We start from the raw sequence: 20,418 nt of genomic DNA on the forward strand, positions 1-20,418 counted from the left end.
TGCTCCCAATTCAATGTTTACTCAGTAATACAAGAACCTATGCTTTTACATCAGGATTCCACGGCTGCATTCAAAGCACTCAAAGGAAAAACGTAATCTGACAGCATAAGAAATAATCCCCCTATAACTGTTTATTAGAATGTGAATATAATCCAAATCAATAACTAAAAAAAAAAAATCAAATTACAGAGCATGCATAAAATACAAAGTAGCAATTTACAAATAGATAATATTATCTTGATAACCAATACACTAAAATAAAATGGCTATAGAAGAAAACCAAAATGACTGACTACAGCAATGCCTTCCGTGTGCCCCACACATCATGAGCACCGCAAGAGACAAAAGATTAACTACGAAATATAGCAATCTAAGCAAGCCCACACATACATAATTTTGGGGATTTCCCACCATCCTGAATAGTATCACTGCAGTTGACACAACTTCCAGGAAACTGCAGAGTAAGTGCTTAATATTATCCACGAGAAAGCAAAACTAAATATTAGTGTGCACATTTCTGAATGAGAAACTAATTGCTTCATTGATTTCAACAATGTAGGGGAAGAAAACTACTTCAGGTCTCTACAATGCCTAAATGCATTCTATTTAAACTCAAGGTACTATTTCATTTTACATACTAAAAGAATACATGCCTTTAAGTGGTACCACTTGAGCAGAAATTAACCTCTCACTGTATTCTTCAGACATACTGAAACCAAAGATTTAACTGGACTATATTCCATAATATACTGCAAAACTCAAATATTAGCATTGTTAAAATAATTATCCATGCCTGCTGGTGGATATGGTGATAAAACTAGGTTGTATTTCACTTACTGGAAGGTTCTAAGACAAAATTAACACTTCAAAATTTGACACTACCAGCATTAAACCAGTTATTGCCTGAGCAATAAAATGCCACATAATCTACTGCTTGGAAATTATTATAGATCATTTAAATCTTTGGGGCTGCCTGATCATTGCAACAGAGGCACCCGAGATGGAATTCCACAAGTCTCTTCAGTTCCCAGCCTACCAGGCAGCACTGTTTAATTTATGGCCCCACAACCATACTACTAATGAAACCATAACAATCTTTTGTGTTTACTGAGAGAATTCTCCAGAAAAAGTGCCCCCCTCTCTAATCAACTTTGATGCTTACAAAAATTAAAAAACAAAATTTACTCAACTACATAAACCTATTAAGGCATTTTAGAAATTCATGTCCAGAATAATGGAAAAGTTTCAAGCTCTCAAAATCCTGCTATGTTTATAGGGCAATTCTTAGATTTGTGGAAATATACACTGCACTGAAAGAGTGTATTACCTATAAGCTGCTCTGTGGCAAAATGGTAGCTTATTTCTAAGGTCTTCTTAGTTTGATTTGATCAAGACCAATAGGTCTGAGCTTCAAGTGATCAAGTTCTATTATGTCCTACATACAGTGACAGGCTTCCATGATGAAAAGTAAACAATAATTGAGGAATCCAAACATTCAGTTTATTAAACTAAGGCTAGTGAAGCCATAGCATGAAAAAAAGCTGCAGTCATTCGGGACAAGTGGATGATTTTATAAAGCTAAAATCAAAAGACTTAGGACATGGAAAAATTCATAAGTATGAAGTAATAAAACACGAAAGTGACACAAGAATTACAAATATATTTAAATCTCAGACCTGGGAAATGGACTATACACAGCCTTCTAGGGGAGAACAGAAATGCCTTAGATGTTCTGACAGCACTGCACCTTTGGCTTGTTTTCAGTGGTTGGTGGAACATGAATAGGAACCACATTGTTGCTTGGAGACATGTCATTTTCGCGTCTGTCTGACATTTGCTTCTGAGAAACAATGCGGTAAATCTCTGAAGGAAAAAAGAAATCACAATACTTAATGTGAATAAACCTATCACAGTTAGGATAAAAGATACATGGAGGTAGGAGATATATTTGCATCAAAGACTATAAGGAAACTGAACAGACAATACATAAATTTAAAGTTTTATTTTCAAACAGCCACTGTTTATGATTACATTCAACCCTTTATTTTAACAATTGCCCTTGGGGTAAGAAAAGAAACAAAGGTTTTTCCATTTCAGAGGGAAAGGTTCACCAGTCAAATAAACCTTTGTTTAAAGAGGTAAACCAGGCCAGGCAGATCACCTGAGGTCAGGAGTTCAAGACCAGCCTGCCCAACATGGTGAAACCCTGTCTACAAAAATACAAAAATTAGCCAGGCATGATGGTAGATGCCTGTAATCCCAGCTACTTGGGAGGCTGAGGCAGGAGAATCACTTGAACCCGGGAGGCGGAGGTTGTAGTGAGCTGAGATCGCGCCACTGTACTCCAGCCTAGGCAACAGAGCAAGACTCGTTCTCAAAAAAAAAAAAAAAAAAGAGGTAAGCCCATAGCATTACATAGTTTATGGACTTAGATTCGAAGTAAACCATAAGAGTATTTTCAGTCTACCTTTACCCCAAAAAACAAACAAACAAACAAAAAATTGCCTACACACAATGACATTTTACCACACAAAAAATAAATAAATAAATTTGCACTACCAGACGCATTCGGTAGAGTACATCTTAATAAACATGCTAAAATCCCAAAGGATTCTTGGAAGGGAAAAAAAGATAATGTGTTTATCAGTGACCTCCTGAACAAAACTTAAATTGTAATTAAAGAATGATACAAAATAGGCAACTTTAGATGTTATATGTAAACTCTATTTTTATTTCATGACACTTATCAAAAATAATTTAGTGTCTGCCTCTTTTACTAAGTGTTAAACTCTGTAAGGATCAAAACTGTGTCTGTCTTACTGCTGTACTGCAACATATAACGTGTTGTGATAAATAACTGCATGAATGTCACTAAATTCCTCCACAATAAGTATCTGTATGTAACACGTTTGGTCTTACACTGCACTGCCTAAAAGTTGTTCCCTCTGACTAGATTATAAAGTCCTTAAGAACAGAGAATGTACCTTATTTTTGTTTACTCTCCCAGTTGTCCCTCCAAAAACACTACTCTCAAAAAGCAAGATAATTCCAAAAATGTGTCAAATTAACACAATTAGCCTCCCAATACGATGTACTAGGAAAGACACAATGTATTCCTATGAAGGACACCACGTATTCCTGCCAAAAATATTTAAAACTAATTTAATCATGAGAAAATAATGAGATAAATTCAGACTGAGATGGGGATAAATGTTCTAAATTTGTGCTATCCAACAGAGTAGCCATCTATTTTAATTAAATAATATTTAAAATCCAATTCCTCATCTAACTAGCCATATTTCAAGTGCTCAATAGTAACCTATGGCTACTCTGTTCAACATCCCAGATACAAAACAATTCCATCTGTTGAGGCTCAGAAACCCATACTCCAAAATGGCAGTTTGATATGCTGAACTAAAGAAGCCTCAAGGTCTCTCTGACCTTCTCCCCCTCATCCTCTCTCCCTGGCACAGGATGAAGCCGAAGTTCCTTCATCTGCCTGAGATCCAGACCCACCGAAAGGGACAATTGTTTTTTCTTCCCCTCCCTGTAAGACCAAGAATGTAACCACACTTAACCAGACTCTTTCACGAGATAATGTACCAATTAATTTCTGTCCACTGATCTATTCATCCTCCCCAGTAATCCCCTCAACAGAATTCCTTTTCTCCTCCTTCCCATAACCTGTTTTGCCAGAATGGCATAAGCCTCTGAATGCCATTGGGAGGTGGGTCATCTCTCTGGTTCTCCCCAGAGAAAACCAGTGTACAGTGTACATGTTAATAAATTTCATATGCCTTTTCTCCAATTAATCTGCCTTTTGTGAGTTGATTTTCCAGCAAACTTTCAGAGGTTTCTATTTAGATCTCCTACAAGAGAAATCTAAATGATATAAAAATGATAAAGCAGGATTCTTTTTCTTCCTAACCTGTACCTATCATTTGGACCTTCTGAAAGGTCCAAAGCTATATCAGATAGCTTTCAGCAAACCTTCAGAGGGCAATAGGGACATTTCCCTTGGCTCCTATACATGTGATCTTTACATGGATCTTGAAATTTTTAATTAAAAAACAAATCTACCAAGGACATTATTAGTATACTGAAGAAATATGAATATGGATGACACATTAAAAACTGTATAAATGGGCCAAGCGAGGTGGCTCACGCCTGTAATCCCAGCACTTTGGGAGGCCAAGGCAGGCGGATCACGAGGTCAGGAGATCAAGACCATCCTGGCAAACATGGTGAAACCCGTCTCTACTAAAAATACAAAAAAAATTAGCCAGGTGGGGTGGCACCCGCCTGTAGTCTCAGCTACTTGGGAGGCTGAGGCAGGAGAATCGCTTGTCCCGGGAGGGGAGGTTGCAGTGAGATAGCACTACTGCACTCCAGCCTGGGCAACAGAGCACACTGTCTCAAAAAAAAAAAAAAACTGTATAAATGTTAAATTTCTCGGATACGACATATGGTATTGTGATTATGTAGGAGAATGCCTATTTTTTTTTGAGACAGAGTCTCACTCAGTGAGCAGTGTGACTGAGATTGCATCACTGCACTCCAGCCTGGGAACAGTGTGAGACCCTGTCTCCAAAAAAAAATCGGTGGGGGGGACTGCATAGGAATTGGTATATTCATTTGGTTCTAAAGGAGAACATGCCTTTGAAAGAAGGAAATAGATCTAGTTTAGCAAGTTCCTACCCCCCCAACCCCCACAAAACTCCCAATGAAATAACCTTCTCTAATCAGATAGCTAGAAGTTACCTGCTTCCTACTTTCTTATCAGGTTTTTGGTTTGTTTTTTTTGTTTGTTTTTTTTTTTAATGACACACCCAGCCACAGGAGACTTAAGTATGTAAATTACTTGTGGAACCTCTTAAAGCCAATCACTCTTTATTGCTTTGGTGGCATTTTTATTAGCAGACATCCTTTTTGGTAACTGGAGTAAGTGCAGCAGTAATCCATTTCTAAAAAACGGTATGCTGTACTTGTACACACCAACACTGCTCAAATTTCTTGCTTTTTAATGAGATCTCTTTAATTATTTACTTCTCCATGTTCTTTGAGAAGTCTGCCTTTCCCTCTCTTCCAGTTTTACATATATTTGTTTTTTATGTAAGAACTTTTTGTTTTGGTTCTCCTAATTTAATCTTCAATACAATTTATAAAGAAGTTAAAACTTATAGTGGGTTACATATTTCATCTTAATATACACACATAATTTACACTTGAAAAAGAAGAGCCTCCCAGTTTGAGACTAGAGGGAAAGTTTAAAGATGAAGTTAATTATCTTTATTCCTTAGCCACTCATCTGATTGAATGACTGAAGGGTAAATCCTTTTCTTTAGCCTTGGCACACTCCCATCCCATCCTTTTTCATTGAAACAAAATCTAAATAAAGATTCCATATCCTTTTTTTAATTTTAATTTTAGTAGCCTGTCTTTATTGAATCCTAGTTGTCTTTTCTTAATGCCTCTTCACATTTGAACCACTGTCAACCTTCTCAAATTTTAGCCACTCCCCTTCCCCCACAAAAGAATCTAAGAAAAGATACACTTGCTGTCTGTTTTTGTTAGTTTACATATTCAGTTTACTACAGCTTACTGTTTTTCAACTTCTGAGAAATTAGTTCTTAATTTTGGAAAACGTAGTAATTCGTTAATACATCTCTCTTTAACTTTTTTTATGGAAATTTTCTGACATACCAAAAGTAGAATAAGGCCGGGGCGGTGGCTCATACCTGTAATCTCAGCCCTTTAGGAGGCCAGGCAGATCATGTGAGGCCAGGAGTTAGAGATCAGCCTGGCCAACGAGGTAAAAACCTGTCTCTACTTAAAATACAAAATTAGAGGGCATGGTAGCTCAGGCCTATGATCCCAGCTACCCGGGAGGCTGACACACGAGAACTGCTTGAACCTAGGAGGCAGAGTCTTGCCTGACAGAGCAAGACTCAGGGGAAAAAAAAAGAATTTAGTCTTCATACTAAAAAGATATCCTGGACATATTAATTACATGGAGAAACCTAGCAGACATCACCTTAACGAAGTGGTCAAAGTTAATATAACTAGTAATTAATAAGACATCCAATTATCACAAACCTGCTGATATGATGCACTGAGAACACTTCTGTGGTGTTCCTGCCAAAAGTGTATAACCTGAGTTTAATCATGAGGAAAAAAATCAGAAAAACCCAAAATGAGGTACACAACAAAATAACTGGACTGTACCCTTCAAAAATGTCAAGGTCAATAAACAAAAGATTGAGGAACTGTTCGAGATTAGAGGAGACTAAAGAGATATGACTGCTAAATGAAACGCATGATCTGATCTTGGACTTTCTTTGGCTAATAAGGGTATTATTGGAACAACTGGCAAAATCTGAATAAGGTCTGTAATTAAACATTGATGTGGCACTATTATCTAACTCTCTGATTTTGATAATTATACTGTGGCTATAAAAGAGAATATCCTTGTTTTTACAAAATATACACTGAAAAGTACTCAAGGATGAGGGTCATCATGTCTGCCACTTAATCTCACATGGTGCCAAAAAAAATACGTATATATTTAGAGCAAAGAGAAAGAAAAGGACAAAGCAGATGTGGTAAAATATTAACATCTGAGGAATATGGGTGAAGGGTATTTGCAAATTCTTTTTACTATTATTTCAACCTCTTTAAATTTGAAATTGTCAAAATGCAAAGTTAAAAGAAAAAAGTAAAAGGTATGCATTAAAAACATCCTTTAGTGAACCTGAGAGAAGACAAAGCTGCACTGAAATTCAGAGATGCAGCAATCTACCAGTCTCACTCTCATACTAGTAAACTACCTCTAAAAAATACCATCAGCAAAATCATCTCATGGAGTCACTTTCAGATTCATGGGTGTCAAGAATGCCATGGGTCTATTCTGAAACCAACAACACAATTAACTCTGAAGTAACAATGTAAATTTTCTGATATATAATTTTACAACTTAAAATTTTTGGCCAGGCATGGCGGCTCATGCCTATAATCCCAGCACTTTGGGAGGCCAAGGCAAGCAGATGGCTTGAGCTCAGGAATTCAAGACCAGACTGGGCTCCATCTCAATTTTTAAAAATTTTAAAGCTATTTTTTCTTTCAGCAATATCAAAACACAACGTAAATACTCCCTTAAGACTGTTAACATTTAAGGTAGAATCAAGTGCAATAAAGTGTTCTCTTTACTGTTTTCTCTATGCATTCACACTTCCACTGGCATACAGGAGGAAGAAAGTTTAGAACAAACATCCTCACACCTGCAGAACAACACAGATGTCTGCTGCCACATGCAGTGATCTCTGATCCTACAGATCAACAGTGAGATTTATGCAGGAAGCTGAGGAAATAGTGAATATAGAAAGGAAAAGTGGTAGCAAGTGAAACTAAAGTCTTCTTTGCTTTCAAGCAACAATTGAGCTGTAACAAAAGTTCAATCTAGAGTGAATTTTTAGAAAAGTAACCATATGTTCATCTTTTTTTTCTTTTTGAGACAGGATCTCACTCTGCCCCCAAAGCTAGAGTGCAGTGGCATGATCTCAGCTCATTGCAGCCTAAACCTCCCAGGCTCAAGCAATCCTCCCACCTCAGCTGGGACTACAGGTGCACACACTACCATGCCTGGCTAATTTTTTTGTGTGCTTTTTTTTTTTTTTTTTTTTTTTAGAGACAGGGTTTTACCATGTTGTCCAGGCTGGTCTTGAAGTTTTGAGATCACTACATGTGGCAGCAGATATCTGTGTTGTTCTACAGGTGTTAGGATGTTTGAGCTCAAGCGATCCGCCTGCCTCAGCCTCCCAAAATGCTGGGATTACAGGCATGCATCAACATGCCCGGCTCTCATCTTTAAAGACAAATGGCTCAATTTTAAGTACCGACTAGTTCACGTTTGAGTGGATCAGAAGTTCAATGTTACAAAATGATGCATAAAATAGTTAACTGCAGATGGAAGACTTGGGCTCATCTTCACTTAGTATCACAATAAATGGGCCAGAATTATAGCAGAGGAGATTCGATGGAACATAAAAAATATTCCAACAATGAGGACTGTCTAAAAAGTTTTTTCAGATGAGATTTTCTGAGGCCTTAAAAGGCTCACACATCTTTAAGGTAATTTAATTCACATGTTTTAAGACTATGACTCTGAGGAGCAGGGAGGTTCAGTGACTTTAGTTAAACAGGGAGTAGAAGCAAAGTGATAAAAATGTAATGCCCTAGAACTCCTGGGTCTCAATCTAGTACTCTACATGTTGACTTAATAAAGTGCACACAAATGGCTATAAAGAAAACAAGGACTTGCAGATATACTGCATATTTAATCAAATTTTGCTTGCTTAAAACAATATGCAGTGAAACTTTGACAGAGAACATTCTAAAGGAAAGCTACTGTGTTCCAAAGACTGCTTATACAACCCCAGCACTATTCTTCTGATAACAGAAAACAATTATAATAAAATAGGTACATAAATCACCAATTTTCTCATGCCTTAACTGCTGTTCTGCTACTAATTTGCCAACTGTTCTCTATATACCAAGGATAGATAAGTAATTTACAGTATTCAAAATGAGTACTTTACAGGTACTCATTTTTGAAGTCTAGGGCAGTGACAGACCATTCTTTGCTAAGGGTTACTGAGACAAAAAACCTTTAAGTCACAAAAGTCAAGTGAAATCCTATCACAAGATTTTATAAATATAAGCCTTCTCTCAAAAAGGAAATAACAAAACTCCTCAAAATATATATGAATTTTATAGATGGAGAAATTAAGGCCTAAAAGGGTTAGGTAACTTGCCTAAGATTGTAGAAGTAATAGTAAGTGGAGGAGCCAGGACTAGAACCCAAGTCAGCCTTCCAAATCTTAACTCCTTGACTTTACGCTTACATTTAACTCCTTGACTTTACGCTTACCTTTTTACAGTAAAAGAAGATAACATGTTAAAGTTAAAATCTGTTAATCTCTAATACACGGGCTGCATACAAAGAATAAATCAAAACTTGTTACATTATAATTGGAAACTCAATCATATCTCTGTATAGACTTTTTAGAACAATGCCACGTAAAACTATACTATATATTAAGACCACATTTTAAATCATGAGTTCTTAAAAGTAACATACAATTTAAAAGTATTTAAAAACAACCCATCAAAGTACTCATTAGAAGATTAAGACTAATCTTACTAATAAATCTTGTTATTCTAATAGTTTCGGGATAAATATGAGTGAACACTTCTTTTTTTTTTTTTTTTTTTGAGACAGAGTCTCGCTCTGTCGCCCAGGCTGGAGTGCAGTGGCGCAATCTTGGCTCACTGCAAGCTCCGCCTCCCGGGTTCACGCCATTCTCCTGCCTCAGCCTCTGCGAGTAGCTGGGACTACAGGCGCCCGCCACCACGCCCGGCTAATTTTTTTTGTATTTTTAGTAGAGACGGGGTTTCACCGTGGTCTCGATCTCCTGACCTCATGATCCGCCCGCCTCGGCCTCCCAAAGTGCTGGGATTACAAGCGTGAGCCACCGCGCCCGGCCGAGTGAACACTTCTTATCTCAGAGGCCGACCTGGTCATTCACATTCCAAAACAGCATGAACTCCATCTCTTTCCCACTACTTTTTAAAACTTTTCTATATGCAATCATTGGCTGATTTTATCTACCAATTATCTCCCACAATACGATATAGAACACACAAGTGATACGTTTCTTCTGTATCATGGGAGAATTTTATTTTGTCGCTATAATTTTTAAAAATGTTTTTTCCCTAGCTTTTCCTTTACTAAATTTAAAAAAGGGCATTCATATCTTTCTATAGCTGGGATCTCAATATTTATCTTATAAAAGTACATTTAAACATTACTTTGTGACCATGAAGAATGGAATACCTGGACTGAAGTAATAATGGAAGTGAATGAATTATTTTCAAAGTATTTTTCCCACGATAAATCAGATGAATTAGGACAACTGAAGCTCAGTGAGCAAGGGTTATACTTAATTTTGCACTCTAAACAGCTTTTGCTAGAGTAGCTCTCAAATGATAGTCACTCTCGGCTGATATATAGTTTAGTTACTGATTAGTTTGTTTAAATTACCTTCCTAAAACTTCTAGTCCTACTGGTGTAATCTGAAAATACAAGTCTTACCTGTTAAAATTGTCTGAAAAGCAGCTTCTACGTTTGTAGAGTCTAGAGCCGAAGTCTCAATGAATGACAAACCATTCTTTTCTGAGGGGAGACACAAAAGTTCAGTCTTGTCAAGTTTTAAAACAAGGAATAGGATATACTCAAGCCCTCAAAAGGAAAAATAACAGAACTTTTTAAAACTTAAGACCTCCTCAACTTCTGGGACAGTAAGGGCACCATTCTATTTACACTTTATTTACTTACTTTATCTATTTACTTCTTTATTTAAGTAGAGATGCAGATCTCACTATGTTGCCCAGCCTGGTCTTGAACTCCTGGCCTCAAGCGTTTCTCCTGCCTCGGTCTCCCAAAATGCTGAGATTACAGGCATGAGCCACCATGCCCGAACCTACTCACACTTTAATATTTACACTTTAATAGATTAAAAATAATAGCGAGAGAGCTGGGCATGGTGGCTCACTCCTGTAATCCCAGGACTTTGGCAGGCCAAGGCAGGCGGATTGCTTGAGCCCAGGAGTTCAAGACCAGCCTGGGCAACATGGCAAAACCCCGGAGAGAGGTTTTGCCTCTCTCTCTATAAAAAATACAAAAAATTAGCTGAGCATGGTGGCACACACCAGCAGTCCCAGCTACTTAGGAGGCCGAGATGGAAGATCACTTGAGCCCAGGAGGTCGAGGCTGCAGTGAGCCTTGACTGTGCCACTCCACTCCAGACTGGGTGACAAAGTGAGATCCTGGCTCCCCAAAAAAAAAAAAAAAAAAAAAGTAAGAAATTGTCAATTGGCTCCTTAATTAAAATAAATACTCGTTACACCTAAATACTACTCACTAGTAATGAATAGCACCACTTAAAATGTGGTAAAAATGTATCAAGTGCCCAGTTATCTCCATCTCTTGCTATCCTCTCCATCAACTACATTGGCTATAGTATTCAGTATGGTGTAGCCACATTATTTACAATAAAGCTATTCTTGCATGGGAAATTAAAACTGTTACACAAAGTTATTCACAGCATAAGCATTAGTGCAAAGGCAAGACTTTCTTTTTTTATTGGTTTTTTTTTTTTTTTTTGAGAGGGAGTCTCGCTTTTCCGCCCAAGCCGGACTGCAGTGGCACTATCTTGGTTCACTGCAAGCTCCGCTCCCGGGTTCATGCCATTCTCCTGCCTCAGCCTCCCAAGTAGCTGGGACTACGGGCACCCGCCACCGCGCCCGGCTTTTTTGTATTTTTAGCAGAGACGGGGTTTCACTGTGTTAGCCAAGATGGTCTCGATCTCCTGACCTCGTGATCCGCCCGCCTCGGCCTCCCAAAGTGCTGGGATTACAGGCGTGAGCCACCACGCCCGGCCACAAGACTTTCACTAGCAACAAATGCACAATGTTGTCTTCTGGCATGCTGTCCCTACCAGAACAGAGGCAAGAGACATGTGAATTCTTTATGAAGCCAAAAAGTTATAGCTCCTAAGCAGCTGCATCCCTGTTGGTCCCTGACACTCCCTGAGCCTCTGCCTTTCACTCATATACAGCTCACGTACAGCAGCCTTTGTAAACACAGAAACATAATAGAAAAAGAGACAGAATACACAATGTTTATATTCATTTTTTGGCGGCAAAATATTCGTGTTTTAATGACTCAAAGCAAAAAAGCTATACAGTCATCACAAACTTTCAAAACAATTCTTGCTAAGCATTCATGTTTACCTTTCTGAAACTATTATAACCTATTCCTCTCACTGGAAAGGTATCAAAACCACAAGACACAATGGTAAGAAATGTCATGGAATTCCTATCACTAACCTGCAAAAGCTCTTGCTTCATCTGTAGGAACTGCCCTGAGATGACGTAGATCACTCTTATTGCCCACAAGCATGATGACAATGTTACTATCAGCATGATCTCTCAGTTCTTTCAGCCATCGCTCTACGTTTTCATATGTGAGATGTTTAGCAATGTCATAAACCAATAAAGCACCTACAGCTCCACGATAATATCTGAAAACAAACATATTTAGTATCAGAAAACCACAAGATGGAAGCAAACACCAGGAAGAACTCAAAATATGGATTATGAGTTTTAAAAACATACTTAGAAATAAATTTCTAAGGATTCCTAATACTAGAATTCTTAAAAGAAAAAAACAACAGTTCTTTTTCCAATACCAAAAGTCAGCTAATTCACTCGATGGCAACCCATTTCACATAACTTAAAAACCATGAGACTTACGCCGATGTTATAGCTCGGTATCGCTCTTGCCCTGCTGTGTCCCATATCTGTGCCTTTATTGTTTTTCCATCAACCTGGATGCTTCTTGTTGCAAACTCTACTCCAATGGTGCTCTTGCTTTCCAGATTAAACTCATTTCGAGTAAATCGAGACAAGAGATTACTCTTTCCAACACCAGAATCTCCAATAAGGACAACTGGAAAGACAAAGAACTTAATGTCAGATGAATGAGGCAAACACATTCAGAATACCACTACGCTTTCAACAGGATGAAGTTTGGCCTCGGAGTAAATAAAGCAAGAAAAATAAGCTAAAAAGGAATGGGGGTAGCGGGTTGAACAGCATGTTCTTGACCAGTTACCAATCAGTAAAACCGATTTATTCTTTTCAACCTGTTTCTACCTGCATGACTTCCACACATCATCTGCTTAGCACAGATACAGTACCCTGTCTTAAACATGCAGTTTTAATCACAGATGCATTTGGCACTGATGACAGGCATTAATTACCATCAATGCTATACCAATCTTACTACTTTAGAAGATAACAACTTCAAAGATAAATCCTAAACTAAATGAACAATTTATGATATTAAAATGTAATATATCAAAATGAAAACAACAAAGGCTGTTAGTGGATAGGGAAGGACAAAATGAATATATTTCGTTTCATCGAAGACTGGGTGTGACCTCAGGACTCAGACCTAGGCAAAATGAAAAACATTTAACATATGAGGCATAAGGTTTATAAACGTCACCATACAGATCACAGAAACTAAAATGACCTTTAATAGCTGCATTTATCAGATTGGTTCAAAGTTAGAGACCCGTCTGCCAAAAAAACCCAAGCCACTAAAGATAAACAGGGGTACTAGGAAACTAATAATTCTGACATACTGTGAGTCAAAACCAAAGCAAGTGCCGGGTGTGGTGGCTCACGCCTGTAATCCCAGCATTTTGGGAGGCGAAGGTGGGCAGATTGCTTGAGGCCAAGAGTTCGAGGCTAGCCTGGCCAACATGGTGAAAACCTCATCTCTATAAAATACAAAAATTAGCCAGGCATGGTGGTAGGCGCCTGTAATCCCAACTACTTGTGGGCCTGAGGCATGAGAATAGCTTGAACCCTGGAAGCAGAGGTTGCAGTGGGCTGAGATTGTTCCACTGCACTCCAGCCTGGGCGACACAGAGACTCTGTCTTAAAAAAATAAATAAAATAAAATACAACAAAGCAAGGAGGGCATATACTTTCACTTATGACTCCATGATTTTTTTGAAAATAGGTCTTGATTAGATGAATTTGCTTCCTGTGATTTCTATAGGCAGCAGTTTATTTACTAACTAGATACATGGAGATTCTTTTTCACTCAAGGTGGTATTACACTTAAGAATTTCAAAAACAATGGAGAAACAGGCAGTTAAGTTATTTTAAGACATTTTCTATCTGAATTTAAAGTTCAAAATGAGTTCACACGTTTATAGAATCTGAGCTAGACATTTTTTCCTTTGTAAAAATTGGTATCAGCATTTCAGGAAACATTATATTCGTTCCTACTTTTGACTACTAAGACTTCTTATCTAAACTAGCTAATTGATTTAGACACCAGGACTAGAAAATCAAACATATAAAAATAAGGCCAAGGAATAAGACCATTCCTTACTAAAGAGACTGGGATTTGGTGGTATGAGTGGAAAGAACGGTAAAAACTGAGAGCTCACTGCACTCTGGTCAGAGGGCAAAGAGAGTCCATTATACATTCCCTCCTTGCCACAGGAGCGGATATAAGCTGGCCTCTGGACAGTCTTGGACAGAGTACATTATCAAATGCATATCTTTCTGGCTTCCTCAGTCAGCTGATTCAGCAAGAAATCATTCAGGAGGCAGTGAATCCAATGCAGCACAAAGAATGGTTATTTCTAACTAGAGAGTCAACTAGAGGGTGTCAAAGGCGCTGTGGCAAACACATACATGCTTTTATTTGATATCAGAAGAAAATGTCAAAGTTATTAAAGTGATGCACAAAAGCAATGCACTTTCAATTTTATAGGATTGTTAGTTAATATATTAGTTTCCAAGGTCCACCATTCTGGATATGAAGTCAAATCTCAGTTTCGGTTAATAGTCTATTATTAATAGGATACATTCACTGTTGCTTCTTAGTACAAAAGCCTGGATGTTTGCTAAGGAAATGGCCTTTGAATCACTTACACACACAAAAAAATTTAAATACAAAAAAGTACACAAAAAATACATGAATAAATACAAACAAAAAAATTAGACAGGCACAGTGGTGCATGCCTGTAGTCCCAACTATTCAGGAGGCTGAGGTGGGAGAATGGCTTGAGCCTGGGAGGCAGAGGTTGCGGTGAGCCTGGATTGTGCGCCACTGTACTCTAGCCGGGGCAAAAGAGCCAGAACTTGTCTCAAAAAAAAAAAAACTTTCAGCACTTTCTTTCTTTCTTTTTTTGAGACAAGGTCTCATTGTCGCCCAGGCTGGAGTGCCGCAGCACAAGCAGGGCCCACTGCAGCCTAGACCTCCCAGGCTCAGAGGATCCTCCCACCTCAGCCTCCCTAGTAGCTGGAACTACAGGCACATGCCAACACGCTCAGCTAATTTTTTGTATTTTCTGTAGAGATGGGGTTTTGCCACGTTGCCCAGGCTGGGTCTCAAACTCCTGGGCTCAAAAGATCCACTTGCCTTGGCCTCCCAAAGTACTGGGATTACAGGCATGAGCCACCATGCCTGGCCAACTCCAGCACTTTCAAGTTTTGGTTTCCTCCCTTTTGACTTCCACTTTTAACTAATGATTATGTTCATTATCTCACCAATCTCAAATCCTTATACCATCATAAAGATAGTAATGGAACTTTTTTTCTTAATGTAACCAATTAATGTTAACGCTATAAAAAAAGCACTCTAATCTGAAAATAACTCAAAATTCATGAATGTTTTAAAAAATTATCTCAACTAGGCCGGGCGCGGTGGCTCACGCCTGTAATCCCAGCACTTTGGAAGGCCAAGGAGGGTGGATCACCTGAGGTCGGGAGTTTGAGACCAGCCTGACCAACATGGAGAAACCTCGTCTGTACTAAAAACACAAAATTAGCCAGGTGTGGTGGCGCATGCCTGTAGTCCCAGCTATTCAGGAGGCTGAGGCAGGAGAATCGCTTGAAGCAGTAGGCGGAGGTTGCAGTAAGCCGAAATCGCACCACTGCACTCCAGCCTGGGCAACAAGAGTGAAACTCCATCTCAAAAAAAAAAAAAAAAAGTTATCAACTAAACATCTGCTGTATTTGAGTATCATCGCAAATACCTAATGCTAAATATCAAGCTGCTAAATGCATAAAAGCAGAATATACATATTAATTATCCATTGTTTAATTAAAATTTCTGCCTCTTCAACCACATTTAGTTTTATACTTTCTCTTGCAAACTAATTTACTGGACTAAAATATAATTCATCAAAGACCGTACCTCAACCCTAAAAGTTACCACCTGAGAGAATAACTGGTAATTTTCAATCTGGTTTTCATAAATTTGGAGACATTTCTATTCTTTCAACTATATTCATAGTCCAACCTCCTCAAAAGTTTTTAATATACAATGCGTTCAAGGCAGGACACAGTGGCTCATGCCTGTAATCTCAGCACTCTGAGAGGCCAAGGTGGGAGGATCCCTTGAGCCCAGGAGTTTGAGACCAGCCTGGGGAACGTAGGGAGACCCTATCTCTACAAAAAAGACATTTTTATTTCTGTAAGTGGGATAGTCTTAAAAAAAAAAAAAATAGCCAGTCATGGTGGAGCACATTTGTAGTTCCAGCTACTTGGGAGGCTGAGGCAGGAGGATTTCTTGAGCACAGGAATTTGAGGCTGCAGTGGGCTATGACTGTGCCATGGCACTCCAGCCTGGGCAACAGAGGGAGACCCTGCCTCAAAAAAAAAAAAATATATATAGATACATATATAATGCATACAATAAGGCTCAAGTCTAGGCAAGTTTTTCCAGATTCAGCAGAATCTGAGTTACTCAACCAAAACTTGTGAAAGAAAAACTACTACCAAGATGCAAGACAGCAAAGTTCCTACGATAATTTCTACTGACAATCAGCTGATGGTTAATTACCACTGACCTCCAATGTGATTGAAAAGAAAATGTCTTAAGCAATAGACTATGTACCCAGATATTTTCAGAAAATCGAACTTTGGATTGGTGTCTACCACACAACATTTGTAAATAGAAATCATGATTGATGCTTACTTATGTCCCACAGGGCCTTAACCACATTGTTTGTAAATACTTATGGAATTAAAGTTTTAAAAATAAAAAGTCAAGTTTAAATAAAATAAAACTAATTCCCTCCCACCAAAAGTCTCACATTACTGTTCAAGAACAAATACGTAATTTAGAATAATTGTCCTGCTTGCCCCACAATACATTCCTATTTAAACCATTCCATCCCCTATTAATCAAAATATCCCTTTATCTTGAACTGGTTAGCTGCAAACTAACTCCAATTCCCTCAACTATTGCGTTTGCTAGGTAAACCTTCTAAGTAGAAACAGCTGCAGTCCGTCTCAGTGAATAAATCTCTGTACAATAAAGCCATTTTGAAATAAAATCATTCTTGCCTCACTTTAAAGTAGGATACTTGTATAAACAAGAAATTGGCTAAATAATCAGCATTGAAGTTAAAAAAAAAAAAGAAAAAAGTGACTCATATCCTGTAAGAGCTTTAAAAAAGTAGAAATCTGGCCAGGCACGGTGGCTCATGCCGGTAATCCCAGCACTTTGGGAGGCCCAGGCGGGCAGATCACCTGAGGTCAGGAGTTCAAGACCAGCCTGACCAACGTGGAGAAACCCCGTCTCTACTAAAAATACAAAATTAGCCGGTTGTGGTGGTGCATGCCTGTAATCCCAGCTACTTGCGAGACTGAGGCAGGAGAATCGCTTGAACCCAGGAGGCAGAGGTTGCAATATGCCAAGATCGCGTCATTGCACTCCAGCCTGGGCAACAAGAGCGAAATTCTGTCTCAAAAAAAAAAAAAAAAAAAAAGTAGAAATCCTCCTTAGCAGAATTTTTAACACCCTATCTTAAACAGCAAAATGCACAACAAAATGAAACCATAACCCATGGAAACATAAAATGCATGAGAAGTTCCTAGTTTTATGTTTCTTTAATAATATTTAAATGCTCTTGTAGTTGAACCTACATTTAAGGTTCAAAAAACTGACAGAGGCCAGGCATGGTGGCTCACGCCTATAATCCCAGCACTGGGGGAGGCTGAGGAAGGTGGATTGCTTAAGTCCAGGAGTGAGAGACAGCCTGGGCAACATGGCAAAACCCTGTCTTTACAAAAAAAACAAAAAATCAGCTGGGCGTGGTGGCGCGCTCCTGTAGTCTCAGCTACTCCTAGGAGCTAGAGAGTAGCTAGGGAGGCTGAGGTAGGAGGGTAACCTGAGCCTGAGGAGGCCGAGACTGCAGTGAGCCTTGATTGTGCCACTGCACTCCAGCCTGGGGGACACAGCGAGACCCTGTCTCAAAAAAAAAAAAAAAAAAAAAAAAAACCTGACAAAACCACAGTAACTTCTTTCACATTATTACCATTTATTGAGTCCTCATGGTTAAAGTTTTACAAACAGTCTCATTTAATTCTCACAACAATCTTAAGAGGCGGATATTTCCCTTTTTATAAATGAGAGAACTGAGACTCAGAAAAGTTAACTTTTCCAAGGTCATAAAGTAAATATAAGACCTGAGTCAGGATCTAAACCGAGGTCTACGTGATTCCAAAGCTCGGTGCTCTCAATTGTTGCTAGAAGGATGGTCTAATCAAAAAGTTAAAATACTTTAGGCCAATTCAGAATATTTAATATTCTTTGTTAAAAAATAAAAGGACCTTGTATAACCAACATTCAAGTTCAAACCAAACAGGAGAAAGACCCTGACAGTCTATCTTGCTCTGAATTAATTACTTCAAAGACAACCTTTATAAAGGCACACTACCATTATACCATATTTTAAAACACAAACCTAACCTTTAACCCCAAAGTCTCAAGAGACTCAAATAATTTCACATCATCTCAGATACCTTCGGCAAAAGGTATGCTGTCGTATACTTTCTGTAATCCAGGCCTCAGTTTTGTATTTGTAAAATGAACTAAGTACCCTGAAAGTACTTTCCAGTATGGAGGGGGAGGGTGGATACCAAAAGTATTCACCCTATATAGTAGAATATTCTGGGTCAGAGGAGTAAGAGATGGTAAGAGTATAACAGCAGGCTAGTTAGTATAACAAGATTTGCGAAGTAGTGGGAAAGCAAAGAAATCTTTCCTGCTTGGTTTAGTCAATCATTCTTAGCACCCAATGGCAAAGACAGAAACAGTCACCATGCTTAACACTCTTGAAACTCCACCCTCCACAATAAAGCTTTAATAGCAATGGCTTCTTCCTCTGTGGTAATGATCTTTGTTCGGCACACTACTGATGGCTACCTTCCCAATTCAGAAGCAGAGAAACAGCATCAGAGTGAGAGTGCATTCACTGAACAAAAAAAGCATCTACTGTACTCTCTTCTCATTGAAAAATGTACCCTTTATCTTCGTTGATTAAAAAAAAAAAACTGGATTCCTTCCGGACTCAACCAATAAGCAATTCTTTCTAACCAACCCTGACCCTCCAATATGTTCTGTCCAAGGGCACTACATGTTTCCGTATCTTATAATAAATATTTAATGTAACCAAAAGAGCACACAACTTCCTCCCACCCCCAACCTTTTGGGAAAGGTATGTGGCCAACTAGGGCTCTTCCCTTCCTGTTGGATCCTCCCAGCGTTGCAGCAGGAAGCAACCAGTCTATAGAGATAAAGCAAGCTAGTATTTGTGCAGCGCACAACCTTTCCTGCTCAGGAACCGGGCCTTCAGGTCTGGCAAGGATAACAGCCACCACCCATCCGCAACCTCATCTCGCGAACCGAGTAAAGAGTTATCCCGGGTTGGGTGCCACTGAGTAGGGAGGGCAAGAAAATAAAAGGCTAGATGGAAAGTAATGTCAGCCTGCCGGGTCACTGCGACAAGTGCGCGAGTGGGTGATGGGCGATCCCTCTTACCCTCCCTCCCACCACCCGGGTCGCAACGGAGACAACGGAGCTCTAAACACGATTTGGGGAGGGAAGGTAGAGAGAGCTGCCAAATGGGGAGTGGGGGAGGGAGCGGTCAGAGAAGGTTAAGGACCGCGAGAACCACGGGGAGGAGGGTGAGGGTGGGGTGGGCCCCTGGCCCGCTCAGATTTTACGGGGTCCTGGACCTGGGATGGGAGAAGCTTAGAGGGGCGGCCGTCCAAGGGGAGGGGAGATGCAGAAGAGACGCTCGCTCGAGGGGGGAAAGGTGGCAGATAAGAAAAAGACCTGTAGTGGGAGTCTGCACCGAAGGCAAGGCCAAGAGGGAAGCGAAGAACCCGTCAGAGGGGCTTCGGGAGAGGACGCGAGCTGGGAAGGGTGTACGCCGAGGGGGAGGGGGCGCTACACCCGAAAAGAGAGATGGTGGGAGGAGCGGCGGGGCCGTAGAACCCGGGGAAAGGAATTCGACGATGTGGGAGAAGGCAGTCCGCCAGGGGAAGGACACGCAGGGAGGGGCTCTGAGGCCAGCGAAGGCCTACGGAGAGGTCGCTCAGAGAGCGGCATGTGATGGGGACCCGTCTGAGCGGGGCAGAAGAGGCTGAGCTGGGTAGAAGACGGAACAGCACAAAAAGGAAGGGTTGAGGGAGGCCTATATCAGTGCAGGGGTGGCCGGCACGAGGGTCCACCGGGAGTGCCCCGAGTCCCCGAACGCGGACTGTGTAGAGTGCGAGAGCCCATGGCCTCACCTTTAAAGAGGTAGTCGTACTCGTCGTCGCGGGTGCCCATTGCGCGGCCGAGGAGCGAAAGGGCGGGAGCAGCAGTGGTATCTGTGGGACCAGGGGGCGTCGCTGCAGAGGTAACCCGAGCGCCGAGCTTCCACTGCCGGACTGGGTGAAGAGCCCCTCCCTGCCGCTGCGCCACTTCCGGCAGGC

At 39.9% G+C, this 20,418-nt stretch overlaps 1 protein-coding gene across 1 annotated transcript; it reads right to left on the reverse strand.

Annotated features, from left to right (window-relative positions):
• Positions 1 to 1,478: 1,478 nt before the first annotated feature.
• Positions 1,479 to 20,412, reverse strand: RAB11A (RAB11A, member RAS oncogene family). Its single transcript, XM_032175110.2, has 5 exons — positions 20,233 to 20,412; positions 12,373 to 12,568; positions 11,947 to 12,140; positions 10,151 to 10,231; positions 1,479 to 1,863 (listed from the first exon to the last, which is right to left on the reverse strand). The coding sequence occupies exons 1-5, from the start codon at positions 20,270 to 20,272 to the stop codon at positions 1,724 to 1,726; spliced, it is 651 nt and encodes a 216-aa protein (XP_032031001.1). The 5' UTR covers positions 20,273 to 20,412; the 3' UTR covers positions 1,479 to 1,723.
• Between the last annotated feature and the right edge of the window lie 6 nt (positions 20,413 to 20,418).

The sequence above is a fragment of the Hylobates moloch genome, unplaced genomic scaffold (assembly GCF_009828535.3).
Source record: "Hylobates moloch isolate HMO894 unplaced genomic scaffold, HMol_V3 SCAFFOLD_14, whole genome shotgun sequence".
NCBI lineage: Eukaryota > Metazoa > Chordata > Mammalia > Primates > Hylobatidae > Hylobates > Hylobates moloch.

Excerpts from the sequence above, each read along its gene's own strand:
- RAB11A (XM_032175110.2), bottom strand. The coding sequence starts at position 20,272 with ATGGGCACCCGCGACGACGAGTACGACTACCTCTTTAAAG. Across the intron at positions 12,569-20,232 it reads GTACGACTACCTCTTTAAAG|TTGTCCTTATTGGAGATTCT; the intron begins GTGAGGCCATGG and ends TTGTCTTTCCAG. Across the intron at positions 10,232-11,946 it reads TGAAGCAAGAGCTTTTGCAG|AAAAGAATGGTTTGTCATTC; the intron begins GTTAGTGATAGG and ends GTCTCCCCTCAG.